The sequence below is a fragment of the Peromyscus maniculatus genome, chromosome 21 (genome assembly GCF_049852395.1).
Source record: "Peromyscus maniculatus bairdii isolate BWxNUB_F1_BW_parent chromosome 21, HU_Pman_BW_mat_3.1, whole genome shotgun sequence".
Lineage (NCBI taxonomy): Eukaryota > Metazoa > Chordata > Mammalia > Rodentia > Cricetidae > Peromyscus > Peromyscus maniculatus.
The window spans coordinates 3451048-3476520 of record NC_134872.1 but is presented as its reverse complement, the minus strand read 5'-3'; the positions used below and the strand labels follow the sequence as shown (position 1 = coordinate 3476520).

The window sequence follows — 25473 nt, the reverse complement described above, 5'->3', positions numbered from 1 at the left end:
AGGAACTCTGTGAACACCACTGGGTCACATCAGGATGTCTGTGTGAAGCTTCAGGTGTCATTCCACATGATAAATGCAATTGTGTTCTTCCCAGAATTGGATAATGGAGGAGATGTGGGAAGGAAGGAAAATTCCAATCATTAAAGCAAGGTGTCCAGTTGTTATAGGTACCCATGAATTCAAGTGACTAAAGCCATTCTGATACAAAAAATCTTCAGAAGGTGACTGTGAAGCAGTGTGATGTCATAGATGAATTGGTGAGATCTGGAATCATGGGGAACTCTTGAATCTAGAGTATATTGTTTGCGAGCTTTGTGTCCTTGCATGAGGTTAGTCGGGATCACTTGATCTCTCCATCAGTTGTGGTATTGTGTTCACCAAAATATTGTGTACTCTAATAAATTTATCTGGGGTCAGAGAACAGACAGCCACTAGATACAAAGGCTAGAAAATGGTGGCACTCACACCTTTAATCCTAGCATTCCAGAGACAGAAATCCCTCTGGATCTCTGTGAGTTCAAGGCCACATTGGAAATAGCCAAGCATGGTGACCCACGCCTTTAATCCCAGAAAGCCAGCCTTTAATCCCAGGGAGTGGTGGTAGAAAGTAGAAAGATATATAAGGCGTGAGGACCAGAAACTAGAAGATTTTGGCCTGGTTAAGCATTCAGGCTTTTAAGCAGCAGTTCAGGTGAGAGCCATTGGGATGAGGACGCAGAAGCTTCCAGTCTGGGGAAACAGGACCAGCTGAGGAAATGGCAAGGTGAGATAGCTGTGGCTTGTTCTGTTCTCTGATCTACCAGCATTGACCCCAATAACTGGCCTCAGGTTTGATTTTATTAATAAGAACTTTTAAGATTCATGCTACAATCAGTGTTGGTGACACTAGTACTTTCTCTACCGTGACAACAGAATTAACTAAAAATAAGGTGGAGAAAAGGCCCTGGGGACCCAGCTTATCTCTGTCCCCTTGATGCTCTCAGTCTGTCCTCATAGCTCATCTCTTTCCTTTATCTCACTCCCGGCCCACAGAAGGGTATGGGGTTGGGAAATTTTCTTCTATGATTTTTTTGAAAATATCTTCTGTGCCTCTGGCCTGGGCTTCTTCTCCTTTCTCTTTCAATAATATTCATAGATTTGGACTTTTTCTGGAGTCCCAGATTCCCTTGAGGTTCCATGCCTGGATTTTCATTGTTGTTTGGTTGGTTGGGTTTTGTTTTGTTTTTGTTTTTTAAGATTTAACATTTTGCTTCACTGAAGTATTCTTTTCTTCTACCTTGTCTTCAGTGCCTGAGAATCTCTCTTCCATGCCCTGTACTCTGTTGGTGAGGCCTTCCTCTAAGGTTTTTGTTTGACATCCTAAATTTTTAATTTCCAGTTTTATTTCATTTTGAGTTTTCTTTAGTGACTCTAATTCTTTATTAAATTCTGCTCTTATATCTTGAATTGTTTTCATTATTACACTCAACTGTTTGTGTTCTCACAGACTTTGTTAAGCGGTTGATTCATATCTCTTCAAGATCCTTGAATATATTCTCAGTTGCTATTTTGAGGTCCTTGTCTTGTACCTCAGCTACATTGCATTTCTCAGGTCTACTGCAAAAAGGTTATTGGCTTCTGGAGGAGGCATATTGGTTTGGCTGTTCATGTGACAGTAGGTGACTTCAATACCCCACTCTTGCCAATAGACAGGTCATCCAGACAAAAGCAAACAGAGAAATCTGGAGTTAAAGAACATCATAAACCAAATGGACATAGCAGAGATCTACAGAACATTCTATCCAAACACAAAAGAATATGCCTCTTCTTAGCAGCTCATGGAACTCTCTCCAAAACTGACCAAATACAAAAAGCAATCTCAACAGATATAAGAAAACGGAAACAACACCCTGCAACCTATCTGATCAACAGCAGAAAGTGTACAAACGCATGGAAACTGAACAACTCACTGCTAGGTGAGAAGTGGGGCAAGACAGGAATCAAGAATAAACAAAAACTTCTTAGAACTGGATAGAAATGGAAACTCAACACATCCCAGACCACTGGGCACAGGAAGGCAGTTCTGAGGCAAGTTCAGAGCCCTTAGTGCCTACATCAGAAAATAGCAGAGAGCTCACATTAGTAACCTAGTGAGTTGCCTGAGAGCTCCAGAGCAACAAGAAAAAAATAACGGAAAGAATAGACAGCAAGAAAAAACAAACAAGCCCAGGGTATCGGGTGACTAAAGCGACCCTGAGGCCCTGGGCTGGTGGGCGTCACCACAAGGAACAAATATGTGATGGAGAGGTAGGAAAGATAAAAAAACAGAGCGGTGTGCACTAGGGAGAGAGGTGGAACTGGGGGCTTGACGGCGGTGACAGGAGAGGGGGGCTGAGGTCGACATGCTGTCAGTGCCCAGTAGGGTTGGCGGGATGGTGCGCAGCAGCCTGGAGCTAATACAGACACAGACTCAGCCCCTGAACCTGCTGCCTAGCCTTGGAAACCCCGGAGCTCTGGGCAGTGATGGAGGCCCGAGACGAGGAAAGGTTCACTTTCTGGATCAGACCTCCTGAGGGACCATCATGGTCCTCGATACCACAGGAGGCCACGTTGGTGTCAGAATCCATGCCGCTGTCCCAGACCTCGATGAAGCCTGAGATCCATGTGGACATATGCAGTCTGTGCCACTGCCCGGTGCTGATGAAGGATATTGGATCTCACTGTGATCCCTGAGATTGCATTACTCACCAGAAAAATCTGTTTCTAGTTGTGGTGTGGCTCATCCTCAGCACACATCTTTAATCCTAGAGCTTCCTGCCTGAATATTGTAAACAGCATTCAATAAAGTCAGCCATTAGTCAGGAGGCAGAGCAAGAAACCAGTTCACAGGAAGTGGACATAAGATTATTAAGAAAAACCATAGAGAGTAAGAGGGAGTCCGGAGAATGGATAGAGAAATGCACAGGAAGTAGAAGGGAGGGACATTGAGTTGGGAGAGAGTTGTTGAGACTGAGGAGAGAGAGATGTCTGGGACATTGGCTGGAAGAGGAATGTCAGCTGGGTGCTTTCTCTGCCTCTCTGAGCTAGCAGGCTTTCGCCCCAGCATCTGGGTCCAGAGTCTTTATTGGTAAAAATCAAATGATTGAGATTTAGTTAAAAACAGCATTTGGTACTCTAACGTGTAGCATGACCTCACTCACAGAGAAATCATGCCAGCTGGGGACAAAGAGAGAAGTTATCATATGTGGTATTACACCAGAGAAGTCCTCAAAGAAAGAGTTAAGTAGTATTAAAAGGAAAATCTTTCCCATGTTAAGGATGAGGACTATCATAATTACAGAGTGTTACAACCCTGTGTAGTGCTACATTAGATGGCTTGAAAATAGAAGCACAATGAAAATATAAATGACTTACCTGGCATTGACATAATTCTGACTATAATCACTATCAGTCTGGCAATTCATATTTTATCCTTACTATCCATAGTGGGGTTTTGTGCCAAATATGAAAAGTGGATTGATAAAATACAAGCCTTAGAAAGACATAAATGAAAACAAAAATACTCAGACATGGACAGAGGAATTTAGACAAGAATCTACCACACCACTTTATGAAGATACTGAAGAGGAGTGGCCCAAGGTGTTTCTCAGTGGCAAAGGTTTACCTTCTCTGTTCCTTGTTGGTCTGTATTCATTATTCCACTGCCAGCCTTTGCCACATCATCTGCATGCTCCAGAAAGCCAGGGTCTTCTGTTTGGATTATCTCTAGGAAGAAAAAAAAAAAACATTGTCTCTAGGGAACACCTTGCCTCCAATCTCTTTTCAAATGACCTTGTTTACCACAATTAAAACATCTGATATTTTGATTTTTCTTGAAACTTTTACAAATTACTTCTATCAGAGTAGCATCATAAACTATTGATATTGAAATCCAATATCAGCCTATTTCTAATCCATTCATCTATTGGTGCTGATCTTGTCTTTAGAGGCCTAATCACCTTTTTGCATTCTGAATTAGCATTTTCAAAAGCCAAAGATTCAATTAATACTTGCCTGACTTCTGGATCTGATACTATTCTATTTACAGCTGAAGTCAATCTTTGCAAAAAATCAGGGAAGGCTTCTTTGGGGCCCTGTATAATTTTAGTAAATGACTCAGACTTCTTTTCTGATTCTTCAACCTTATCTAAGCATTTAAAGCTGTTAAAGGATGTAGTGCCAAGACGTCATCATCAAATTTAAACTGTCTTTGCAACTCAGCACACTGATCTTCACCAAGAAACTGATCTTGGGAAATAGTAATATATCCAGCCCTATTCTGTTGTTCTATGGCCCTAGCTTCCTCTTTCTACCATGTTTGCCATTGTAACTGAGGACCGGCTTCCAATATTGCTGTTGCCAAATCTTTCCAGTCTTGGGGGATAATTCTGTTCTGAGTTGTCCTTGAATTTAACATCTGCTTCACATAAGGTTAAGGCATATAATACTTAAATCTCCTCAAATCTAACTCTTCTGTAGGATTCCATTTAATTTCTTCATAACCTTGAAGCTGCCTATCATCTCCTGGCAGTTCTTCTATAGTAGTGGGATAAACTAAAGTTGGTTTTCTAACAACCTTGGGCCCCCATCTTCAGGCTCATCATACATTAGCATGGTAGATTCTTGTCTAAATTCCTCTGTGTCTGAATATTTTCCGTACTTTCATTTGTAAGTCTTTTTAAAGCTTGTATATTATCAATCCACTTTTCATATTTGGCACAAAAATGACTACTATGACCACTAAGGATCAAATATGAATTATAAGATGGATAATAATTATAATCAGTATTATGTTAATGTCAATTAAGTCATTTGTCTTTTCATTTTCTGCTTCTATTTTCAAGCCATTTAAAGAAGCATTGTAAGGGTCCTACATTATGATACTTCCCATCTTTAACATGGGAAAGATTTCTCCTTTTACTATTACTTAACTCTTTCCTTGAAGACTTCCCAGGTGTCTTACCAAATCTGCTGACCTCTCAGTTTGTCTGCCACTGGCATGATTTCTCTGTCCTGTGGGTCATGCCCCATGTTGGGTGCAAAATGTTGTTTTTAACTAAATTTTGATTGTTCTATTTTATCAACAACAACTCAGGAGCCAGATGCTGTAGTGAAAACCTGCTAGCTCTTGTGAAGAGGCCTGACTTAACATTAGTGCAGCCATGACAAGCTGCAAACTAACAATATTAGAAGTAGGCCTCACCCATACAATAACCAGGAAAAGCCACTAACTGTACCCTGTGGGGAACCAATCAGAACTGAGACAAACAAGTACTAAATACTCTAGAACATTAAGGATCGCTTACATAATCTGTATACAAGTTGCCAATTTCCTTGCAGTGACACCAGTACCAATCACTGTTTGACAAAAACTTTTGTGCCCCACTCCTGCCCAATCAGTTCAACCCCCATCTGAATCCAGAATCCTCCTACTCACCCCTTCTTTTACTGCTTAAAAACCTTGTCTCAACTGAGCTTGGGGCTCTCCCTGATCCAACTGCTAGGTTGGAACAGATGGAGAACCCAAGCTCAAGCTTGCAATAAAAGCTCTTTGCTTTTGCATACAAACTCAGACTCCTGCTGATCTCTGGGGTGCTCATGATGTGGGCATTAACACTGAGAGGCACAGAAATCACCAAGCTGCTCCTTCCTCCATCATCATCCCAGAAAGAGAGTTTTATCCTATGCCATCTCAAACAAAACTCCAACCAGAGGTCCCTCTCTTTTACTTCCTATACTTCTCTCTGTCCTTCGTTGTGGGGAAAGGGCTATGGAGCCAGGTGTTAGTAAAGCTGGCCAGCAGGAAAAGTGTAAAGAGAGTGGAACTCAAATTGCTTACAAAAAATATGATTGGAGCTTCAGGTCAAGAAATATGATGTCAGTACATGATTCTCTCATAGACAACACTGTAAATACTGTAGACTAGGTGTGTGATTGGGTAACCTTTAAGCTGATCAGCCCAATGGGGCATTTACCCCCACCCCCATCTTGTTTTCTTTATGCTTTAAAAAGAGCTTGTTGTTTTTAAATAAATGAGTCCTTGCATGACGTGGCTCCCTGCTAATTGTCTCCTGGGAAAAAGGGAAGTTGGGGAACGGGTGAGCAGCACACTTACCTTTCCTCGGTTTCAGGTCTCCCTTTTTGGGGGACCTATGTTCCCGGTGGGATAGGACCCCACACTTCATCCTGACTCCTTATTCTCTGTTTTTTTTTTTTCCTGTCAACTGGTTGCTTGCTCCACCTCTTGACCTATGGTTCATTTTATCTAATCCTGTTTATAATATTCAAGCAGAAAGTTCTTGGATTAAAGGTGTGTGCTAGGGCTTAGCCACACCACAGCTAGAAGTAAGTTTTATAGTAAATAATGCAATCTTGGGATTCATAGAATAATTAAATATTGATATATGAAACATTGATATATGAAAAAAATATAAATAGAGTCACTGTGATGGCTGTTCTTGGTTGTCAGCTTGACGATATCTGGAATGAACTACAGTCCAGAAATGCAGGGCACACTTGTGAGAGATTTTCTGCTTGGTTTGAAGTGGGTGAATCCACTTCTAGTCCAAATCTTTGAGGCAGGAAGACACATTCCTTTAATCAGATCATGAGTCCTGAAGAGCTTTAATATGGGCCACACCTTCTGCTGTGGTTCTATATTGGGACAGAGAGGAAGGAGCTTTCGGTTCTTTGCCTGCTTGCCCTCACCTTGGTATCACATCAATTTCTTCAATGGTATGGGAGTCTACTTCTTCGGGATTCCGGCATCTATAGAAGACCAGCTGAGACATCCAGTCCTGTGGGATTTAGCAACTATCAGAAACTTGGACTTTTCATTCACAGCTAGCCAATGTTGGATTCACTGGACTGCAGCCTGTAAGTCATTCTAATAAATCCCATAATACATGCATACATACATACATACATACATACATACATACACACACACACACACACACACATACACACACACACACATACACACACACACACACACACACACACACACACACACACAAGAGTAGGGGGAGATTCATTCCATAAGTTATGTGACCCTAGAGAACCCTGACTAATACAGTTACCAAATAATAGGAGAGACACCACCCCAACTAGATGTCTTACTCCACTAAGTAAAATTTCCTGTGCCAGGAGGTTACATCTTGTTGAGTTGTTTGGAGAAGGGGCCCCATGAAAACCCCAAACATCACTGGTTACTGTCAAGGCTGTTGGATGGTCTCTATAACCTGATGGTAAGTCTCTATTATTGAAGAGAACACTTATATATGTGATTGAACATGGAGAAGTTGACTTGATGCCTAAATGGAAGCTTCAGCTCTCCTGACTAGAGTTCATGGTACTGGAAGATACTCTGCTTGCTACCAGAGAAGAAAGTATCTCCCTACCACAATCCCTGTGACTTACAATGGTGAACCTCCCTGCATGATATACTCTTGCAATTGTGGCACAAATGTTATGAGAGTTACCAACTACTTTCTGCTTGAGTTTAAGGCACATTCCATGAGATGGAGTCCATAACTGACCGTACTAATGTAACCAAGAACCTGAGACTAGATAGGTCTCAGGCCAAAACCTAATACTACTATTCTGCTAAAAGAACATAGCAGAAAAACAACTGCTAATGACATATCGCTATACCCATAGATGAGTACCTTGCTCAGCACCCAGCATAAAGCTTCTTGCAGTAGATGGGAACTAATACAGAGACTCACAGTGGGCAATGTGCAGAGAGTGAGAGACTTTGAAGCACTCTGTCCTAAATGGAATGTCTTTAATGCTTTCTCCTCAAGACTCAAGATCTAAGTCAGAAAGATCCTAAGAGCCAGAGGTGATATATTTCCCCTAGGAAACAGTGTCTGCAGACACAAAGGGACTGATGCACATATGTACCAGGTTTTCTTTTAGGCCACCAACCAGCTCCCAAATCATGACATGGAGATAATATTAGTTATGAATTCTTGGCTTTATCTTATGCTGGTTTCTTGCTAGCTTTTATAATTTAACTGTTTCTCTTCCTCTATGTTTTGCCTTGGATTGTTTTTAAACTTTATTTCCTTCTGTATGTCCTACTCCATCTAGCTGGCTAGCAGGTTCCTGGCTGGCTGGCTCCAGAATTCTCCCTCTTCTTCTTCCTCATTCTCTGTCTTCTTTCATTCTCTCTCAAGCCTAGATTTCTCCTATTTATTCTCTTTGCCTGTCAGCCCCACCTACCTCTCCTGCTTAGCTATTGACCACTCAGCTTTCTTTTAGACAAATCAGGTGCCTTAGGCAGGCAAGGTAAACCAGCAACACATCTTTACATAATTAAACACATGACCATATTCAAATGTAACACATCTTTACATTGTTAATAAAGGCAGCAGAAATAAATGTAACACACCTTCACATAGTTAAAAGAATATTCCACAACACACATATAAACTCACAGACTGGCATCATGCATAAGACCTGCACAGGTTCCGGGCATCCGTGTCCCAGCACTGGGAGGATAAAGAGGACACAGGTTCCTGCCCCTATCTAAGGAGTTAACTGCAATTAACTCCTGGGTCCCTCAACCACACCTCAGGGAAGGCCCGTGCCCAGGAGTCGCTGACCAGAACAAAGTGAACTCAATGTGATTTTGCAGACTTTTTTTTTCTCTCTCATTTGCTTTGTTTGGACATTTTTATCTATCTGTCTTTTCCTTGTTTGTCTTGATTTTCATTTGTGGGTGGGTGGGTGGGCATGTGTGTTTCTTGGTTTTTGTTTTGAGACTGAAAGAGAGAGAGAAAACAAAGTTGGGTGAGGAGGGAGGTGAGAAGGCACTAGAAGGAATTGAGGGAAGGGAAAACATGATCAAAATATACTGTATGAAGAAAATTCTTTTTTTTTTTTTAATTTTAAAAGAAAGCCCTCGGTATAGCTCCGAGTACAAAGTCAGGTGCCCCAAAACTTGGTCAATTAATTCCAGTGATTTTCACTGTAGGGTTTTTCACTTCAGGGTGGCAAATTCTGCCCTGAGAAATATCCAGACAGATAAAGAGTGACTATCAGAACAGAGTGAATTAATGTTGGGCTTCCTATACTGAACTGTCACTCAAAGTAATCTTAATCTAAGTCATAGTGTTTATATTAATATGATGTGTAATAGTTATGCAAATGAGGTGCATATTTCACAAATAGTATGATTGTGTTTATATACTGTAATTCACACTTTATGTTTAGTGTATCTTCCTAAACACTTTATAATGCATCCATGAGCAAGACTTCTTCTGTCCTTTATTAGGATAAACTAGGAGGGGGATAAGTAATAGAGGGATTTCCTCAGCAAATGGGGAAGTCACTGGAGGAACCACAGTAGGGACAGGACTCCTACAGGCTCAGTTGTCCTGAGGCAGAGTGATAGTGCCAAGGCTGAGCAGCCTCAGAAGAGGTGGCTCAGCATGGTGTCCATTCAGGTGCTGCAGATGCAAACCGACCAAAACTTTACAACCCTGAGCTGAAGCCCTCTGCTTAACAAAGGAAACTGGAAATTTCAGAAAGACATTCATACTGAACCTCTGTCTAACAACTGATGATGCTGCCACCCTCTGCTGCTGATTGGCCCTTCAGCACTGAAGGTACCCAGCCCAGCACCAATGGGTGGAGTCGAACACAGTCCTCAGTCAGCCAGGCTGGCCTGCTTCTCTGACTACCATCCTCTCCTCTCATCTACCATGATGGGTCTGTGGCTCCCCAGAGGCCCCTGTGTGGCAGCTGTGGTCCTGATGCTGATGGTGCTGAGCCGTCCTGTGGCTTTGGTCAGGGACCCCCAATGTAAGTGCACTCCTCAGGGGCTGAGCTGCTGTGGGTGGGGAAGGCAGGGTGTTAGCTTAATTTTGTCTACACTAGGTCTTTTAAAACTTGCCATTTCTTCTTTGACCACTTCTTTTAATCACACACATCTTAAATTATTTCCGTATGAAAGGATCTTGCTCCTCTGAGACCTGTGAATGGCATCACACATGGGCTCTGTCCCCGTCTTTCTCCATGACACTCCTCCAGCCTGACATCGTATTTCCTAGGGTCTAGAAAAGATGAAGAAATCAGAGTGTTAAAATGATGACCTGTCCAGAACCTCTCTAAAGTACTAAGATAGAAACAGGGAATATTTCTCTAAGATTTTATGAGCAATTAAGAAGAATTGGGAGGCTCTATCCTTGAAGACTGTGTTGTGCCCTCACTGGGATCTGTGGCATTAGTATATCTGGCTAATATCCCAGGAGGGGTCAAGGGCATCCTCTCTTCTCCCTGAATTCCAGTATTCATGAGCCCTGCACCCCTGCGATGGGGGTGCTGTTGTAGGAAGTAGTCAGTGTTCCCTTTCTACTATGGGAGGGACCCTGGAGCCGACCCTGGAACATAATGCTTGTGTCGTCCTCCTAGACAAGGAGCATCCATGGTGTGCTCTTCAGTGTAGCTTGATTTTTTCCGCCTCGCCCACAGTCAGGACAAACCTCTGTCACCCGCCAGTCCCACAGCCGCTCAGACCCAACCAAGTAAACACAGACACTTATATTGCTTGCAAACTGTATGGCCGTGGCAGGCCTCTTGCCAACTGTCCTTATCTTGCTAACTGTGCTTTTATCTTAAATTGATCCATTTCCATACATCTATACCTTGCCATGTGGCTGGTGGCTTACTGGCGTCTTCACATGCTGCTGGTCATGGCGGCGGCTGCAGCCTCTCTGGTCATGGCGACGGCTGTAGCCTCTCTGGTCATTGCGGCGGCTGCAGCCTCTCTGGTCATTGCGGCGGCTGCAGCATCTCCTTCTGCCTTTCTGTCCTTTTATCCTGCCTAGCCACGGCCGATCAGGTTTTATTTATTAACCAATCAGAGCAACTTGACATACAGACCATCCCCCAGCACAGCCAAGTGCAGACCATCTCAAACACCTGCACTCAGGCCCATGGTCCTAATCATCCTCTATACGGACCTGCTGGGTAACGCCACAAAGAACCTGAGAATGGGCTCCCACAGGACATACAGAACATCCCACAGCACTTCAGTGTCTTGAAGACTTAACAGTTCCTCTGACAACCCATGACACAGTCACTTCTTAAATGTTCTACTTCTTGTCTCTGTTGCAAGGGGGATGGTGTTTCCAACACTAGAGGACATGCACACACCAGAGCACCAGGACTCCAAACCCGAGTCCTTCTTTCCTGCAGAATATGAGGGAGTGGTCCCTTGGGGTATCAGGAGCCTCCCCCATGGCTTATCTGGCCCCAGCCCACCAAGCAGCTTCCCTGTTTAGTCCAGTGGTCAACCTCTCACATGGATATACTTGGCTTTGCCTCGTGGGGACTCTGTGGTGGCCTTAGTCCTGTGGTCCCCAGGTGGCGCCTGGGTGAGGTCTCTGTGGTGGCCCAGCCCTTGCAACAAAACCTGGGTCATGCTTCACGTGAATCTGGGTGGAAACCCCCACGGCCGACAGCCCTTGCTCTCAGTGCACCTGCAGCATTAGCAGCACATTGGTGCCTCCGCCGTTAGCAGCGGTGGCCTCTGGAGTGGCTGCTAAGCCACCCTGGGCCTCCTTGTGCTGTGGACTGGGAGGGCAGGGGGCCCTGTGCTGGGAGAAAGTGAAGCATCATCAAGTGTCCCTTCCTCATCAGTCAGGGTTTCCAAGTAAAACACGAGGCGAGAAGCTCAGTCTGAAAACCTGAATTCAGACAGCAAACAAGTGCTCAGCTGGGCACCCCATTTCCTTATTTGCTGTGTCCTGCACCCTTGTGCCGGGCAAACGGCTGCAGGAGGCAGTCACGCGGAGAGAATGAGAGCAGGCTTATGCTGCTAACCACAGGTGACAGAGAACAGCAATTTGCATGCACATGTGTTTTAACTCTCTCTCCTTCAGGAAGGCCCTCGGGGACTTGTGGATAGTAAAATCAGCTTCGTCTGCTCTGGAATTCACTCCTCGGTGTCAGATTCCTTCTGGGCAAAGAGAGTTTTGTGGTGCAGGTCTCTGCTGATGGTCTGGCTCACAACTGTCTGTAACTCCAGATCCAGGAGACCGCACACCCTATCCTGGCTTCTGTGGGCATTGCACACAAGTAGTGCACGTACACACAAGCAGCATGCACACACATGCACATGGATACAAATAAGCACGTACAATTCGGAGGAAAACAAGCTTATCTGAGGGCCCGAGAGACGGTTAGTGGGTCAATGGGCTTGCCATCAAGCCTGGCAACCTGAGTCAGAACTCTGGTCCTGCATGGTGAAAGCAGAGAACTGAAGTTGTACACATGTGCCATGGCACGTGCGCACGCGTGCGCACACACACACACACACACACACACACACACACACACACTAAATAAGATGCAATAAAAAACAAACAGAAAATTTATTAAAATATGCTATCAGTGTATCTTTCTGGGCTACATTGTGTTGATATGACACATAAATATTTAAGATCTATTTTTACTACTTTTAATTATGTGTGTGTGTGCGCGCGCGTGTGAGTGTACACGTGTGTGTGTGTGTACACATGTGTGAAGGTGCTCACAGAGTTTAGAAAAGGACATTGGATCCCCTGGAGCTGGATTTACAGGCAGTTATGAGCCACCTGATGTAGATTTGGGGAACCAAACCTAGGTCCCCTGTAATAGCATCGAGTGATCTTAACTCTCGAGTTATCAGTGTATGTACAAGTGGCTGGTAATCGTGCTAAGCACCCCACCTTCCCAAGCGCCAGCCGTTTATGTGTTGAATTCCTTACTCTTTAGCTGTGTGGATGTGCACTGTGGATTTGCTTTAACTCGGCAATAGCCCCACTGTGCCGTAGAAAAGCAGAAACAACCTCTGACCCCCTTTTGTCCCCTTTCAACTTTGTCACCTACCTTCCTCTGCCGTCCCCGGGCTCCAGCGACCACTGAAGTGTGATCCTAATTAGTCTCATCAATAAAAAACAGGGGTCAGATATCGGGCTGAAAGCTGAAAGATTGGAGGAGCAAAGGAGCAGCTACTAGAGACTTCTTACCTCTGCGAATCCTCAGACCAGAAGGGGGGTCAAGATCCTGTCTCCATCCACCTTATAGTCCTGTCTCCACCTCCCGAGTGCTGGGGCTAAAGGTGTGGGCCACCACTGCCTGGCCTCTGTGGTTAAGTAGTGGCTAGGTCTGCACTTTGATCTCCAGGCAAACTTTATTTGTTAGAACACAAACCAAATATTCCACAACAGACCCCACACACACACTTTGTTCCTCATCCAGGTCGACTTTTCAGTTCACAGGTGAGTAGGAATATGTCCCATTTGTCTTTCTGAATCTCGCTTTTCTGAATCTCGGATTTCATTTAGCATAATAGCTTCCTGTTGCATCCAGGTTGCTCCAAGTGATGGGACCTCATTCTCTTCACAACTGAGTAGGATCCCACTGTGTACACACACTTCCTTTATCCGTCCATCCATGGGTAGGCGTCGCGGCTGACTGCACACTTCACTATGGGGAGTAGCACTGCGGTGAACAGACTCAGATTTCTTTGGGACACAAAGATTTCATCTTTGGGTATTTAGTTGTATGAGGAATCTCCAGTGTTCACTGTGATGTCTGTATTAATATTCATCAGTGACAGTGTGGGATTTCCCCTTTCTCTCTATCCTCACCAGCACTTGTTAATTTTTGCTGAGCCACCCTACCTGCTGGGACAATATTCCACTGTGGTTCTGGTTTGCACTTCCTTCGTGGTTGGTGAGACTATTCCTCAAATGCTTGTTGGCCACTTGCACCCTATGTCTTGTTCTGAGAGGTGTCTTTTTAGATCCCTTCCCTGTGTTTTAATTGGCATTTTTGGTTTTCCAGTGATCACATTTAAAAAGATTGTTTTATGGGCAGTGGTGGTACACACCTTTAATCTCAGCACACCGGAGGCACAGGCAGATGGATCTCTGTGGTTCAAGGACAACCTGGTCTATAAACTGACTTCCAGGTTAGCCAGAGCTACACAGAGAAACCCTATCTTGAAAAAAAATTGTTTTATGTATATGGGAGGTTTAACTGCATGTATGTGTGTGCACCATGAGAATGCAGTTCCCACAGAGGCTAGATAACAGCATCAAATCTCCAGGAACTGGAGTTACAGACAGTTGTGGGCCACCGTGTGGGTGCTGGGAATCAAACCCAGTCCTCGGTAAGAGCAGCGAATGTTCCTAACCGATGAGCCACCTCTCCAGCCCTGGTCTTTAAAGATCTCTTTCAACAAGTTCATTATTGCTGCAGAAAATGCTGCTGTCTTTTGTGTGCTGCAAATTCACTGAATTTATCAGTGAACAGCTTTTTGGTGGCTTGTTTAGGTTTTCCTGTGTATTAAAATCATGGTGCTTGCGAACATGGATAACTCCCTTCCGATTTGGAGATTTCTGATTTTTATTGTTTAATAGCCCTTGCAAAGGCTTCCAGTAATGCACTGAACAAGGGCAGTGAGTGTAGATGGCCTATGTCTTACCAGATCCAGGAGGAAATGATGTTAGCTCCACCCACTCTGAAATTGACTGTGGTTTTATATATATATAAATATATATATATATATTATATAATATATATATATAGCCATTATCATTTTGATGTATGTTTCTTCTATACCTAACTTTTTTTGAGTTTTGCTTATCATAAACAGCATGAATTTTATCAAACACTTTCCTTATGTCTACTGAAATGACATGTTGTTTTAAACCTTCATTCATGTTGATGTGTTATTTCACATTTATTTATGTATATCAGACCATCCTTGCATCTGGAAGATGAATCATACTTGGACATGGCCGACGGATTTTTTGATGTGCTGTTGAATTTGATTTGCTAGAGTTTTATTGGCACCTTTGTTTATAAAGGCTATGACAAAGGGTTGACAAAGAGCTATCCATTTCAGTTTTTAGATGAGTGTAACTACAATGGGAATTAATTCTTAAAACGCTCCATGAAATCTGGCAGCACCATCAAGACCTAGAGTCTCCTTCCTGATTGGCCTATTTTGCTGTTATGTCTCTTCTTGATTCAGTTACTGTGGGCTGTGTTTGTTCAGGGACTTACCCCTCTGCTCCAGGCTTGCCCCATGTCTCTCAACCCTTGTATTACACAGCTAACAGATAATGCCCTTTCTTTCTTTTTTTTTTTTTTTTTTTTTTTTTTGAGTAAAACTGAAATTTATTATATGCCACAGTCGTCCTAGGGACCTCCATGCTATATATATAGCCTCTATGGTTCTATGGGTTGTGGTCTGATTGTTCATTTTATATCTAGAATCCACCAATGAGTGAGTACATACCATAACTGTCTTTCTGGGTTTGGGTTACCTCACTCAGGATGATTTTTTCTAGTTCCATCCATTTGCCTGCAAATTTCATGCTTTCATTGTTTTTCTCTGCTGAGTAGTACTCCATTGTGTATATGTACCACATTTTTTTCATCCATTCTTCCGTTGATGGGCATCTAGGTTGTTTCCAGGTTCTGGCTATTACAAATAGTGCTGCTATGAACATAGCTGAGCATGTATCTTTATGGTATGTATCAGCATTCTTTGGGTATATGCCCAAGAGTGGGATGGCTGGGTCTTGAGGTAGTTCGATTCCTAATTTTCTGAGAAACCGCCATACTGATTTCCACAGTGGTTGTACAAGTTTACATTCCCACCAACAGTGGAGGAGTGTTCCCTTTGCTCCACATCCTCTCCAACATTGGTTGTCATTGGTGTTTTTGATCTTAGCCATTCTGACAGGTGTAAGGTGGTATCTCAGAGTCGTTTTGATTTGCATTTCTCTGATGATTAAGGATGTTGAGCATTTCTTTAAATGTTTTTCAGCCATTTGTAGTTCTTGTTTTGTGAATTCTCTGTTTAGCTCTTTAGCCCATTTTTTAATTGGACTGTTCAGTGCTTTGATGTCTAGTTTCTTGAGTTCTTTATATATTGTGGAGATCAATCCTCTGTCAGATGTGGGGTTGGTGAAGATCTTTTCCCAATCTGTTGGCTGTCTTTTTGTCTTATTGACTGTGTCTTTTGCCCTGCAAAAGCTTCTCAGTTTTGAGAGGTCCCATTTATTAATGGTTGTGCTCAGGGTCTGTGCTGTCGGTGTTTTATTTAGGAAATGGTCTCCAGTGCCAATGCGTTCAAGAGTGCTTCCTATCTTCTTTTCTATTAAGTTTAGTGTAACTGGATTTATGTTTAGGTCTTTGATCCACTTGGACTTGAGTTTTGTGCATGGTGACAGATATGGATCTATTTGTAATCTTTTACATATTGACATCCAGTTATGCCAGCACCATTTGTTGAAGATACTTTCTTTGTTCCATTGTATAGTTTTGGCTCCTTTGTCAAAAACCAGGTGTTCATATGTGCATGGATTAATGTCAGGGTCTTCAATTCGATTCCATTGGTCCGTATGTCGGTTTTTATACCAGTACCAAGCTGTTTTTATTACTATAGCTCTATAGTAGAGTTTGAGGTCCGGGATGGTGATGCCTCCAAGGGTTGCTTTATCGTATAGGATTCTTTTAGCTATCCTGGCTCTTTTGTTTTTCCATATAAAGTTGAGTATTTTTCTTTCCAAGTCTGTGAAGAATTGTGTTGGGATTTTGATGGGGATTGCATTGAATCTGTAGATTGCTTTTGGTAAGATTGCCATTTTTACTATGTTAATCCTACCTATCCATGAGCATGGGAGATCCTTCCATTTTCTGATATCTTCTTCAATTTCTTTCTTTAGAGATTTAAAGTTCTTATCAAAAAGGTCTTTCACTTGTTTAGTTAGTGTTATCCCAAGGTATTTTATATTATTTGTGGCTATTGTAAAGGGTGATGTTTCTCTGACTTCTTTCTCAGCCCTTTTATCATTTGTGTATAGGAGGGCTACTGATTTTTTTGAGTTGATCTTGTATCCTGCCACTTTACTGAAGGAGTTTATCAGCTGTAGAAGTTCCCTGGTAGAGTTTTTGGGGTCACTTATGTATACTATCATATCATCTGCAAATAGTGAAAGTTTGACTTCTTCCTTTCCAATTTGTATCCCTTTGATCTCCTTTTGTTGTCTTATTGCTCTAGCTAGAACTTCTAGTACTATATTGAATAAATATGGGGAGAGTGGACAGCCTTGTCTTGTTCCTGAATTGAGTGGTATCGCTTTGAGTTTCTCTCCATTTAATTTGATGTTTGCTGTTGGCTTGCTATAAATTGCTTTTATTATGTTTAGAAATGTTCCTTGTATTCCTATTCTTTCTAAGACCTTTATCATGAAGGGGTGTTGGATTTTGTCAAAGGCTTTTTCAGCATCTAGGGAGATGATCATGTGGTTTTTTTCTTTCAGTTTGTTTATATGGTGTATTACATTGACTGATTTCCGTATGTTGAACCATCCTTGCATCCCTGGAATGAATCCTACTTGGTCGTGATGGATGATTGTTTTGATGTATTCTTGGATTCGGTTTGCCAATATTTTGTTGAGTATTTTTGCATCAATGTTCATGAGGGAGATTGGTCTGTAGTTCTCTTTCTTTGTTGCATCTTTGTGTGGTTTGGGTATCAGGGTAATTGTAGCCTCATAAAAAGAGTTTGGTAGTGTTCCTTCTGTTTCTATTGTGTGGAACACTTTGAAGAGGATTGGTATTAGTTCTTCTTTGAAAGTCTGGTAGAATTATGCACTGAAACCATCTGGTCCTGGGCTTTTTTTAGTTGGGAGACTTTTGATGACTGTTTCTATTTCTTTAGGGGTTATTGGTCTATTTAAATGGTTTATCTGGTCTTGATTTAATTTTGGTATTTGGTATTTATCCAGAAAATTGTCCATTTCTTCCTGGTTTTCCATTTTTGTGGAGTACATGTTTTTGAAGTATGATCTGATGATTCTCTGGATTTCCTCATTGTCTGTTGTTATGTCTCCCTTTTCATTTCTGATTTTGTGAATTTGGGTGTTCTCTCTTTGCCTTTTGGTTAATTTGGCTAGTGGTTTGTCTATCTTGTTGATTTTTTCAAAGAACCAACTCTTTGTTTCATTGATTTTTTGTATTGTCCTCTTGTTTTCTATTTCGTTGATTTCAGCCCTCAATTTGATTATTTCCTGGCGTCTATTTCTCCTGGGTGAGTTTGTTTCTTTTTGTTCTAGAGCTTTCAGTTGTGCTGTTAATTCATTGGTATGGGATTGCTCCATCTTCTTTATGTGTGCATTTAGAGCTATGAATTTTCCTCTTAGCACTGCTTTCATAGTGTCCCATAAGTTTGGGTATGTTGTACTTTCATTTTCATTGAATTCTAGGAACTCTTTAATTTCTGTCTTTATTTCTTCCTTGACCCATTGATGTTTCAGGTGGGTATTATTCAGTTTCCATGAGTTTGTGGGTTTTCTATAATTTTTGTTGTTATTGAGTTCTAACTTTAAGGCATGGTGGTCTGATAAAATACAGGAGGTTATTCCAATTTTTTTGTATCTGTTGAGATTTGTTTTGTGTCCAAGCATGTGGTCAATTTTTGAGAAGGTTCCATGGGGTGCTGAGAAGAAGGTATATTCTTTTGTGTTAGGATGGAATATTCTGTAGATATCTGTTAGGTCCATTTGAGTCATAACATCTGTTAGGTCCTTTATTTCTTTGTTAAGTTTCAGTCTGGTAGATCTATCTTTTGGTGAGAGTGGTGTGTTAAAATCTCCCACTACTAATGTGTGGGGTTTGATGTGCGTTTTAAACTTTAGTAGTGTTTCTTTTATGAATGTGGGTGCTTTTGTATTTGGAGCATAAATGTTTAGAATCAAGACTTCATCTTGGTGGATTTTTCCTGTGATGAATATGTAATGTCCATCCTGGTCTCTTTTGATTGATTTTAGTTTGAAGTCTATTTTATTAGATATTAGGATAGCTACACCAGCTTGTTTCTTAGGTCCATTTGCTTGGAAAACCTTTTCCCAGCCCTTTACTCGGAGGTAGTGTCTGTCTTTGGAGTTAAGGTGTGTTTCTTGTATGCAGCATATGGATGGGTCCTGTTTTCTGATCCATTCTGTTAGCCTGTGTCTTTTTATAGGTGAGTTGAGACCATTGATATTGATGGATATTAATGACCAGTGATTGTTAATTCCTGTTATTTTTTTGGTTGTGTTGTGTTGTCTTTCTGTGGTGTATGTTGGTGTAGGATTATCTATTGCTTGATTTTTCATGGATGTGTTTAGCTTCTTTGGGTTGAATTTTCCCTTCTAGTGCTTTCTGTAGGGCTGGGTTTGTGGACAGGTATTGATTAAATCTGGTTTTATCCTGGAATATTTTGTTTACTCCGCCTATGGTGATTAAGAGTTTTGCTGGGTATAATAGTCTGGGTTGGCATCCATGGTCTCTTAGTGTCTGCATGAGGTTTGTCCATGATCTTCTATCTTTCATAGTCTCTATTGAGTAGTCTGGTGTTATTCTGATGGGTTTGCCTTTATATGTTACTTGGTCCTTTTCCTTTGCAGCTCTTAATATTTTTTCTTTATTCTGTGTGTTTAGTGTTTTGATTATTATGTGGCGAGGGGACTTTTTTTTTGGATCCAGCCTATTCGGTGTTCTGTAAGCTTCTTGTATCTTCATAGGTATTTCTTTCTTTAGGTTAGGAAAGTTTTCTTCTATGATTTTGTTGAATATATTTTCTGTGCCTTTGAGTTGGTATTCTTCTCCTTCTTCTATCCCTATTATTCTTAGGTTTGGTCTTTTCATGGTGTCCCAAATTTCCTGGACGTTTTGTGTTAGGACTTTTTTGTCTTTATTGTTTTCTTTGACTGACGAATCTATTTTCTCTATCGTGTCTTCAGTGTCAGAGATTCTCTGTTCCATCTCTTGCAATCGGTTGGTTATGCTTGTTTCTGTAGTTCCTGTTCGTTTTGTCAGGATTTCTATTTCCAGCATTCCCTCAGCATGTGTTTTCTTTATTGTCTCAAATTCATTTTTCAGATCTTGGAATGTTTCTTTTATCTGTTTAATTGCTTTTTCTTGGCTTTCTTTGATTTCTTCCCATTTTTTGTTCGTTTTTTCTTCCATTTCTTTAAGGGAGTTTTTTATTTCCTCTTTAATGGAGTTTTTCATTTCCTCTTTAAGGGAAGTTTTTATTTCCTCTTTAAGGGAGTTTTTTATTTCCTCTTTAAGGAAAGTTTTTATTTCCTCTTTAAGGTAGTTTTTCAATTCCTCTTTAAGGAAAGTTTTTATTTCCTCATTGAGGGAATGTTTTATTTCTTCTTTAAGGGCCTCTATCATCTTCTTAATGTCATTTTTAGGGTTGATTTCTTCTGTTTCTTCTGTCATGGTATGTTTAGGTCTTGCAGGTGTAGAATCACTAGGTTCTGATGTTGCCATATAGGTCTTTATGTTGTTGCCTGTATTTTTGCACTGGCGTCTACTCATCTTTTCCTCTGTGAGGTGCAGGTGGTGTCTGTGTCTGAGAGTGCCTCTCTTGTTCTAATTTTTAGTCTTGGTTTAGTAGTGGTTCTTGGTTAAATTGGTGCTATTGGGCTATTTCTTCAGGGGCAGCTGATTTCGATCGGTGAATTATATACTTATGATTCTGGTGATCTGGTTTGGTGTCTGGGTAGCGCCTTCTTCTGTGTTCTCAGGTCACTTTTTGTTCATTTGTCAACTCCTCAGCTGATCTTGTTTCTTCAGACTTTAAACTGTAGGCATCTGAATCCTCTCCCAGATGGGTTTCAGCTGAGCAGGGTAGTCTCACCAACACCTCCAAGTTGTTGGGTTTCACAGGATCAGCAGCTGGGCCCTGGGTTGTCCTCAGACGGAGTGTTCAGATTCTTTCTGGTTCTGACCCACGGAGATAGCTTCTTCCTCAGATGTTGGGGTTAGGGGCGTCCCTGTTCCAAGCTGCGTCTGCTTGTCTCCGTCCCTGGTCTGTTTACCTCTGCGGTCCGCCGCCGGGCCTGTATGTCCCTATCAGCTGCCGCTGGGTCTGTCTGCCTCTGGGGGCCGCCACCGGGCCTGAATGTCCCTGTCGGCCTCTGCCACCGGGCCCGTTTACCTCAGCGGGCCGCCGCTGGGCCCGTCTACCTCTGTGGGCCGCCGCTGGGCCTGAATGTCTCTGCCGGCTGCCGCCGGGTCTGAATATCCCTGTCGGCTGCCGCCGCTGGGCCCGTCTACCTCCACGGGTCCCCGCCGCAGGCCTACCTGCGTCTGCTTGTCTCTGCCGCCGGGCCTGTCTACCTCTGTGGGCCGCCGCTGGGCCTGAATGTCTCTGCAGGCTGCCTCCGGGCCTGAATATCCCTGTCGGCTGCCGCTGCTGGGCACGTCTACCTCAGCGGGCTGTTGCTGGGCCCGTCTACCTCCGCGGGCCGCCGCCGCAGGCCTACCTGCGTCTGCTTGTCTCTGCCGCCGGGCCTGTCTACCTCTGTGGGCCGCCGCTGGGCCTGAATGTCTCTGCCGGCTGCCGCTGGGCCTGAATGTCCCTGTTGGCCGCTGCCACCGGGCCCGTTTACCTCAGCGGGCTGCCGCTGGGTCCGTCTACCTCTGTGGGCCGCCGCTGGGCCTGAAAGTCTCTGCCAGCTGCCGCCGGGTCTGAATATCCCTGTCGGCTGCCGCCGCTGGGCCCGTCTACCTCCACGGGCCCCCGCCGCAGGCCTACCTGCGTCTGCTTGTCTCTGCCGCCGGGCCTGTCTACCTCTGTGGGCCGCCGCTGGGCCTGAATGTCTCTGCCGGCTGCCGCCGGGCCTGAATGTCCCTGTCGGCCTCTGCCGCCGGGCCCGTTTACCTCAGCGGGCCGCCGCTGGGCCTGAATGTCTCTGCCGGCTGCCGCCGGGTCTGAATATCCCTGTCGGCTGCCGCCGCTGGGCCCATCTACCTCCACGGGTCCCCGCCGCAGGCCTACCTGCGTCTGCTTGTCTCTGCCGCCGGGCCTGTCTACCTCTGTGGGCCGCCGCTGGGCCTGAATGTCCAATGCCCTTTCTTAATCTCTAATTATATTGCCTTGGGCTTTCTCTTTTTTGCTTCTTGGTCAGAATAGCTCGTGGTTTGTCAGTTTTGATAATCCCTTTAACAGCTCTCTGCTTCGCCAATTGCTTGTGCCACATATTTTTGTTTTACTTTTTTAATTTATGATCTGTATCAAGTCTGGGTTACTGGAAGAGGCAGACAGGCAGAAGAAGAAAACAGGTCATGAACATGATCACAGTACATGCTACATTTGATTATTGATGTCTGTATGAAACCCACCACTTTGTACAATGAGCATACTCTGGTGTATAACTCTAAAAAAACAACAAAAATCTACCCAAACTTCCCATCCTAACAGCTTTTGCTGATACCCACAGGTAATATGTCGTGTGGTTATCTTTGCTTCTTTCTGGAAAGTTCTTTATTTTCCTTCTTAGTTTCTTCAATTATGTGTTGGCCTTTCAGGGGCATGTTGTATAATCCATCCCTGTTTGTATTGTTTCCACTTTACTAATTGTTTTTTAATTGTAGTTTGGCTTTATTATGATCTGGGATGATGCATGAGCTGATTTTGATGCAAAATTTATTGAGCCTTAGTTTACGATTCAACATGTGCTCTGTCCTGGGGAATGTGCCCTCTGCTAGGACAGCTGTGTGCTCTGCTGCCATTGGATGGGATGTTCTGTGACTGTACCTTAGGTCCGTTTGCTGTGCCTTGTAGTTTAACTCAGCAGTTTCCTTGATGATTCTCTGGTCATTGAGAGTAGGGTATTGACAACCCTATTTATTACTGTATTAGAGTCTATTTCTCTCTTTAGACCTATTAATATTTGATTTATAAACTGTGGTGTTCCCATGTCAGGTGCATGATGTATGTCTATTTATAACTATTTAGTCATTTTGTTAAGTTTATCATTGTATCAATATGCAGCCGCCTTCTTTGTCTCCTTCACTCTTTAAAATGTAAAGTCTGCCTAACCTGGTAGAAGTATTGTTACTTTGTCTCACTTTTAGTTTCCATTTGTGTGATGTATCTTTCCTCAGCCTTCATTTCTAGCCTCTATATGTGTTCATGAATGTGATGAGTTTCTTGTAAACAGTATATACTTGAGTATTTTTTTATCCTTTCAGCCAGTTTATATCAGTTGATTGGCGAGTTTAATTTATTTGTATTCAAGGTTATTTTTTATTACATTTTCCTTCCAGCCTGCCTGCCTGTCTGCCTTCCTTCCTTTCTTCCTTCCTTCCTTCCTTTCTTCCTTCTTCCTTTCTTCTTCTCCCCTCCCCTTTTTCTTTCTTTTTTTCTTTTTTGCATGCCACAGCATATGTGGAGGTCAGAGGACAATTTGCAGGATAAATTCTTTCCTTTCACCATGTGGAAACTGGGGATTAAAGTCAGGTCATCAGGCTTGCCAGCAGGTGCTGTTACTCACTGTTACTTGATGTTTCTCACTGTTACTTGATGTTACTCACTGTTACTTGATGTTACTCACTGTTACTTGATGTTACTCACTGTTACTCTGTTACTAAGGCACCTTCCCCACCCAATACTTAAGGTTCTCATTGTGAGGTATGAATTCCCTCTGCAATTTTCATTGTGTTATTCGTGTTTTCTATTTCTGTTTCTTTCCAGCTCTCTCAATATTTAGTTTTGTGGCTGTGATTTTCTCTCATTCAGAGCTTTTCTTCTCTTTCATGTACATGTCCTACTTGATTGTATGTATTCACATGTATTCATTGTAGACGAATTTATAAACAGTCTTATTAAATAAGAAACAGCCAAATACAGAGGTACAAGCCACAGAGATCAGAGCAATAGCCACCAACTAACCTTAGCTTACCACCTTGCCATTGCTTCCCAAGAGAATCAGCTTCTTCCTGTCTAACCTGTGCCTTTATTGCTGTCTGTTCTGCCTTCTCATTGGCTCTAAGCCCAGCCACATCACTTCCTCATCACTGCCTGTCTATACAGACCTCCAGGTCTCTCTGGTTGGTACTGGGATTAAAGGAGTGTATCACCATCGCTGACCTCTGTTTATGGCTCGCTATGGCCTCTGATCTCCAGGCAAACTTGATTTATTAACATACAAATAAAATATCACCACACTTCATAATGTCAGTTATCATCCTTTCGTTTCTAATGTCAGACTCACTCTAGTATGTCTTATAAAGTTGGTCCAGCAATAGTAAACTCCCTCAGTTTCTAATTATTTGAGAAATAGTTTATTCTCCTTCAGAGTTCAAGGACTGTTTTTCTGTGTGTAATAGTCTTAGACTACAGGGAGTTTTTTCCCTTCAATATTTTTTTCTATTCTCTTCAGGCCTATAAGGTTTCTTCTAAGACGTCCGATATAAATCTAATGGGCATTCACTTTATGTAAACTGGTATTCATCTGTTGTTTTAGGATTAGTTCTCTCTGTCTCTCTGTGTGTGTCTCTCTGTCTCTGTCTGTTTCTCTGATTTGGTCTCTGTCTCCATCTCCCCTACCACCACCGTGTGTGTGTGTGTGTGTGTGTGTGTGTGTGTGTGTGTGTGCATGCATGCGTGTTTGTGTATATGTGTGTATGTGTGTGTGTGTGTGCGCGTGCGTGCGTGCGTGCGTGTTCTTTGTCTCACTGTATTCCCTCCTCCTGGTGACTCAGCCCCATCTTTGAGAATGCTGTTGTAGTCTGTGTTTTCAGTACTTCCAACAATCTTATTTGAGTGTGATATGCCTTGGTTAAGAATTACTTTGGTGAGAGCTAGTTGGGATTCTTCAAACTTCTTGTATTTGAATGTATCTTGTAATTGTGTCATTATTTTGAATTCTTCAGACATTTCATACACTTCTTCAAATTGATGTCTGCTTATGGAGAATTGTGATTTTAGAGGTGTTGCATTTCCTTTAATGGTTCTTGTGTTTGTGCTCTCTTTCTCTCTCTCTCTCTCTCCCTCTCTCTCTCTCTCTCTCTCTCTGTCTCTCTCTCTGTCTCTCTCTCTGTCTCTCTCTGTCTCTCTCTGTCTCTCTCTCTGTCTCTCTCTCTCTCTCTCTCTCTCTCTCTCTCTCTCTCGTGCATTTGCAGCTAGTGTAACACTTGCTTCTTCCACTGTTATTGGATTTTGTAATAATCATTTTTTTTTTCATTTAGATAGGTGTGGTAGTTTGGATGTAATTGGCCCCCATAAACTCATTGGAAGTGGCACTATTAGGAGGTGTGGCTTTGTTGGAGGAAGTGTGTCACTGTGGGGGTGGGCTTTGAGGTCTCCTATGCTTAAGCCACACTCAGTGAGACAGAATACTTCCCATTGCCTGTTGGTCAAGATGTGGGATTCTCAGCTCCAGCACCATGTCTGCCTGCACACTGCTATGTCCCATCATGATGATAATGGACTGAACCTCTGAACTGCAAACCACCCAATTAAATGTTTTTCTTTATGAGTTGCCATGGTCATGGTGTCTCTTCACAGCAAAAGAAACCCTAAGACAATAAACTATAGAAAGTCAGTGGATTGGATGTTTGGAGCTTGGTTATGGTAGAACTCAAAAGTGTACTTGGTGT

The 25473-nt window shown here is 42.7% G+C and overlaps 2 protein-coding genes across 2 annotated transcripts in view; both read left to right on the top strand.

Moving 5' to 3' along the window:
- Nucleotides 1-25473, top strand: part of LOC102914016 (H-2 class II histocompatibility antigen, I-E beta chain) — a 57117-nt gene that overhangs the window by 16813 nt on the left and 14831 nt on the right. The gene's annotated exons all lie outside the window — the stretch shown is intronic.
- The window catches only part of LOC143270017 (H-2 class II histocompatibility antigen, E-D beta chain-like), a 30606-nt gene continuing 14831 nt past the window's right edge, over nt 9699-25473 (top strand). Inside the window, exon 1 of the mRNA XM_076558312.1 lies at nt 9699-9831. Within this exon, the coding sequence (XP_076414427.1) occupies nt 9732-9831 (100 nt within the window). The 5' untranslated portion in view covers nt 9699-9731. The remainder of the gene's footprint in view (nt 9832-25473) is intronic.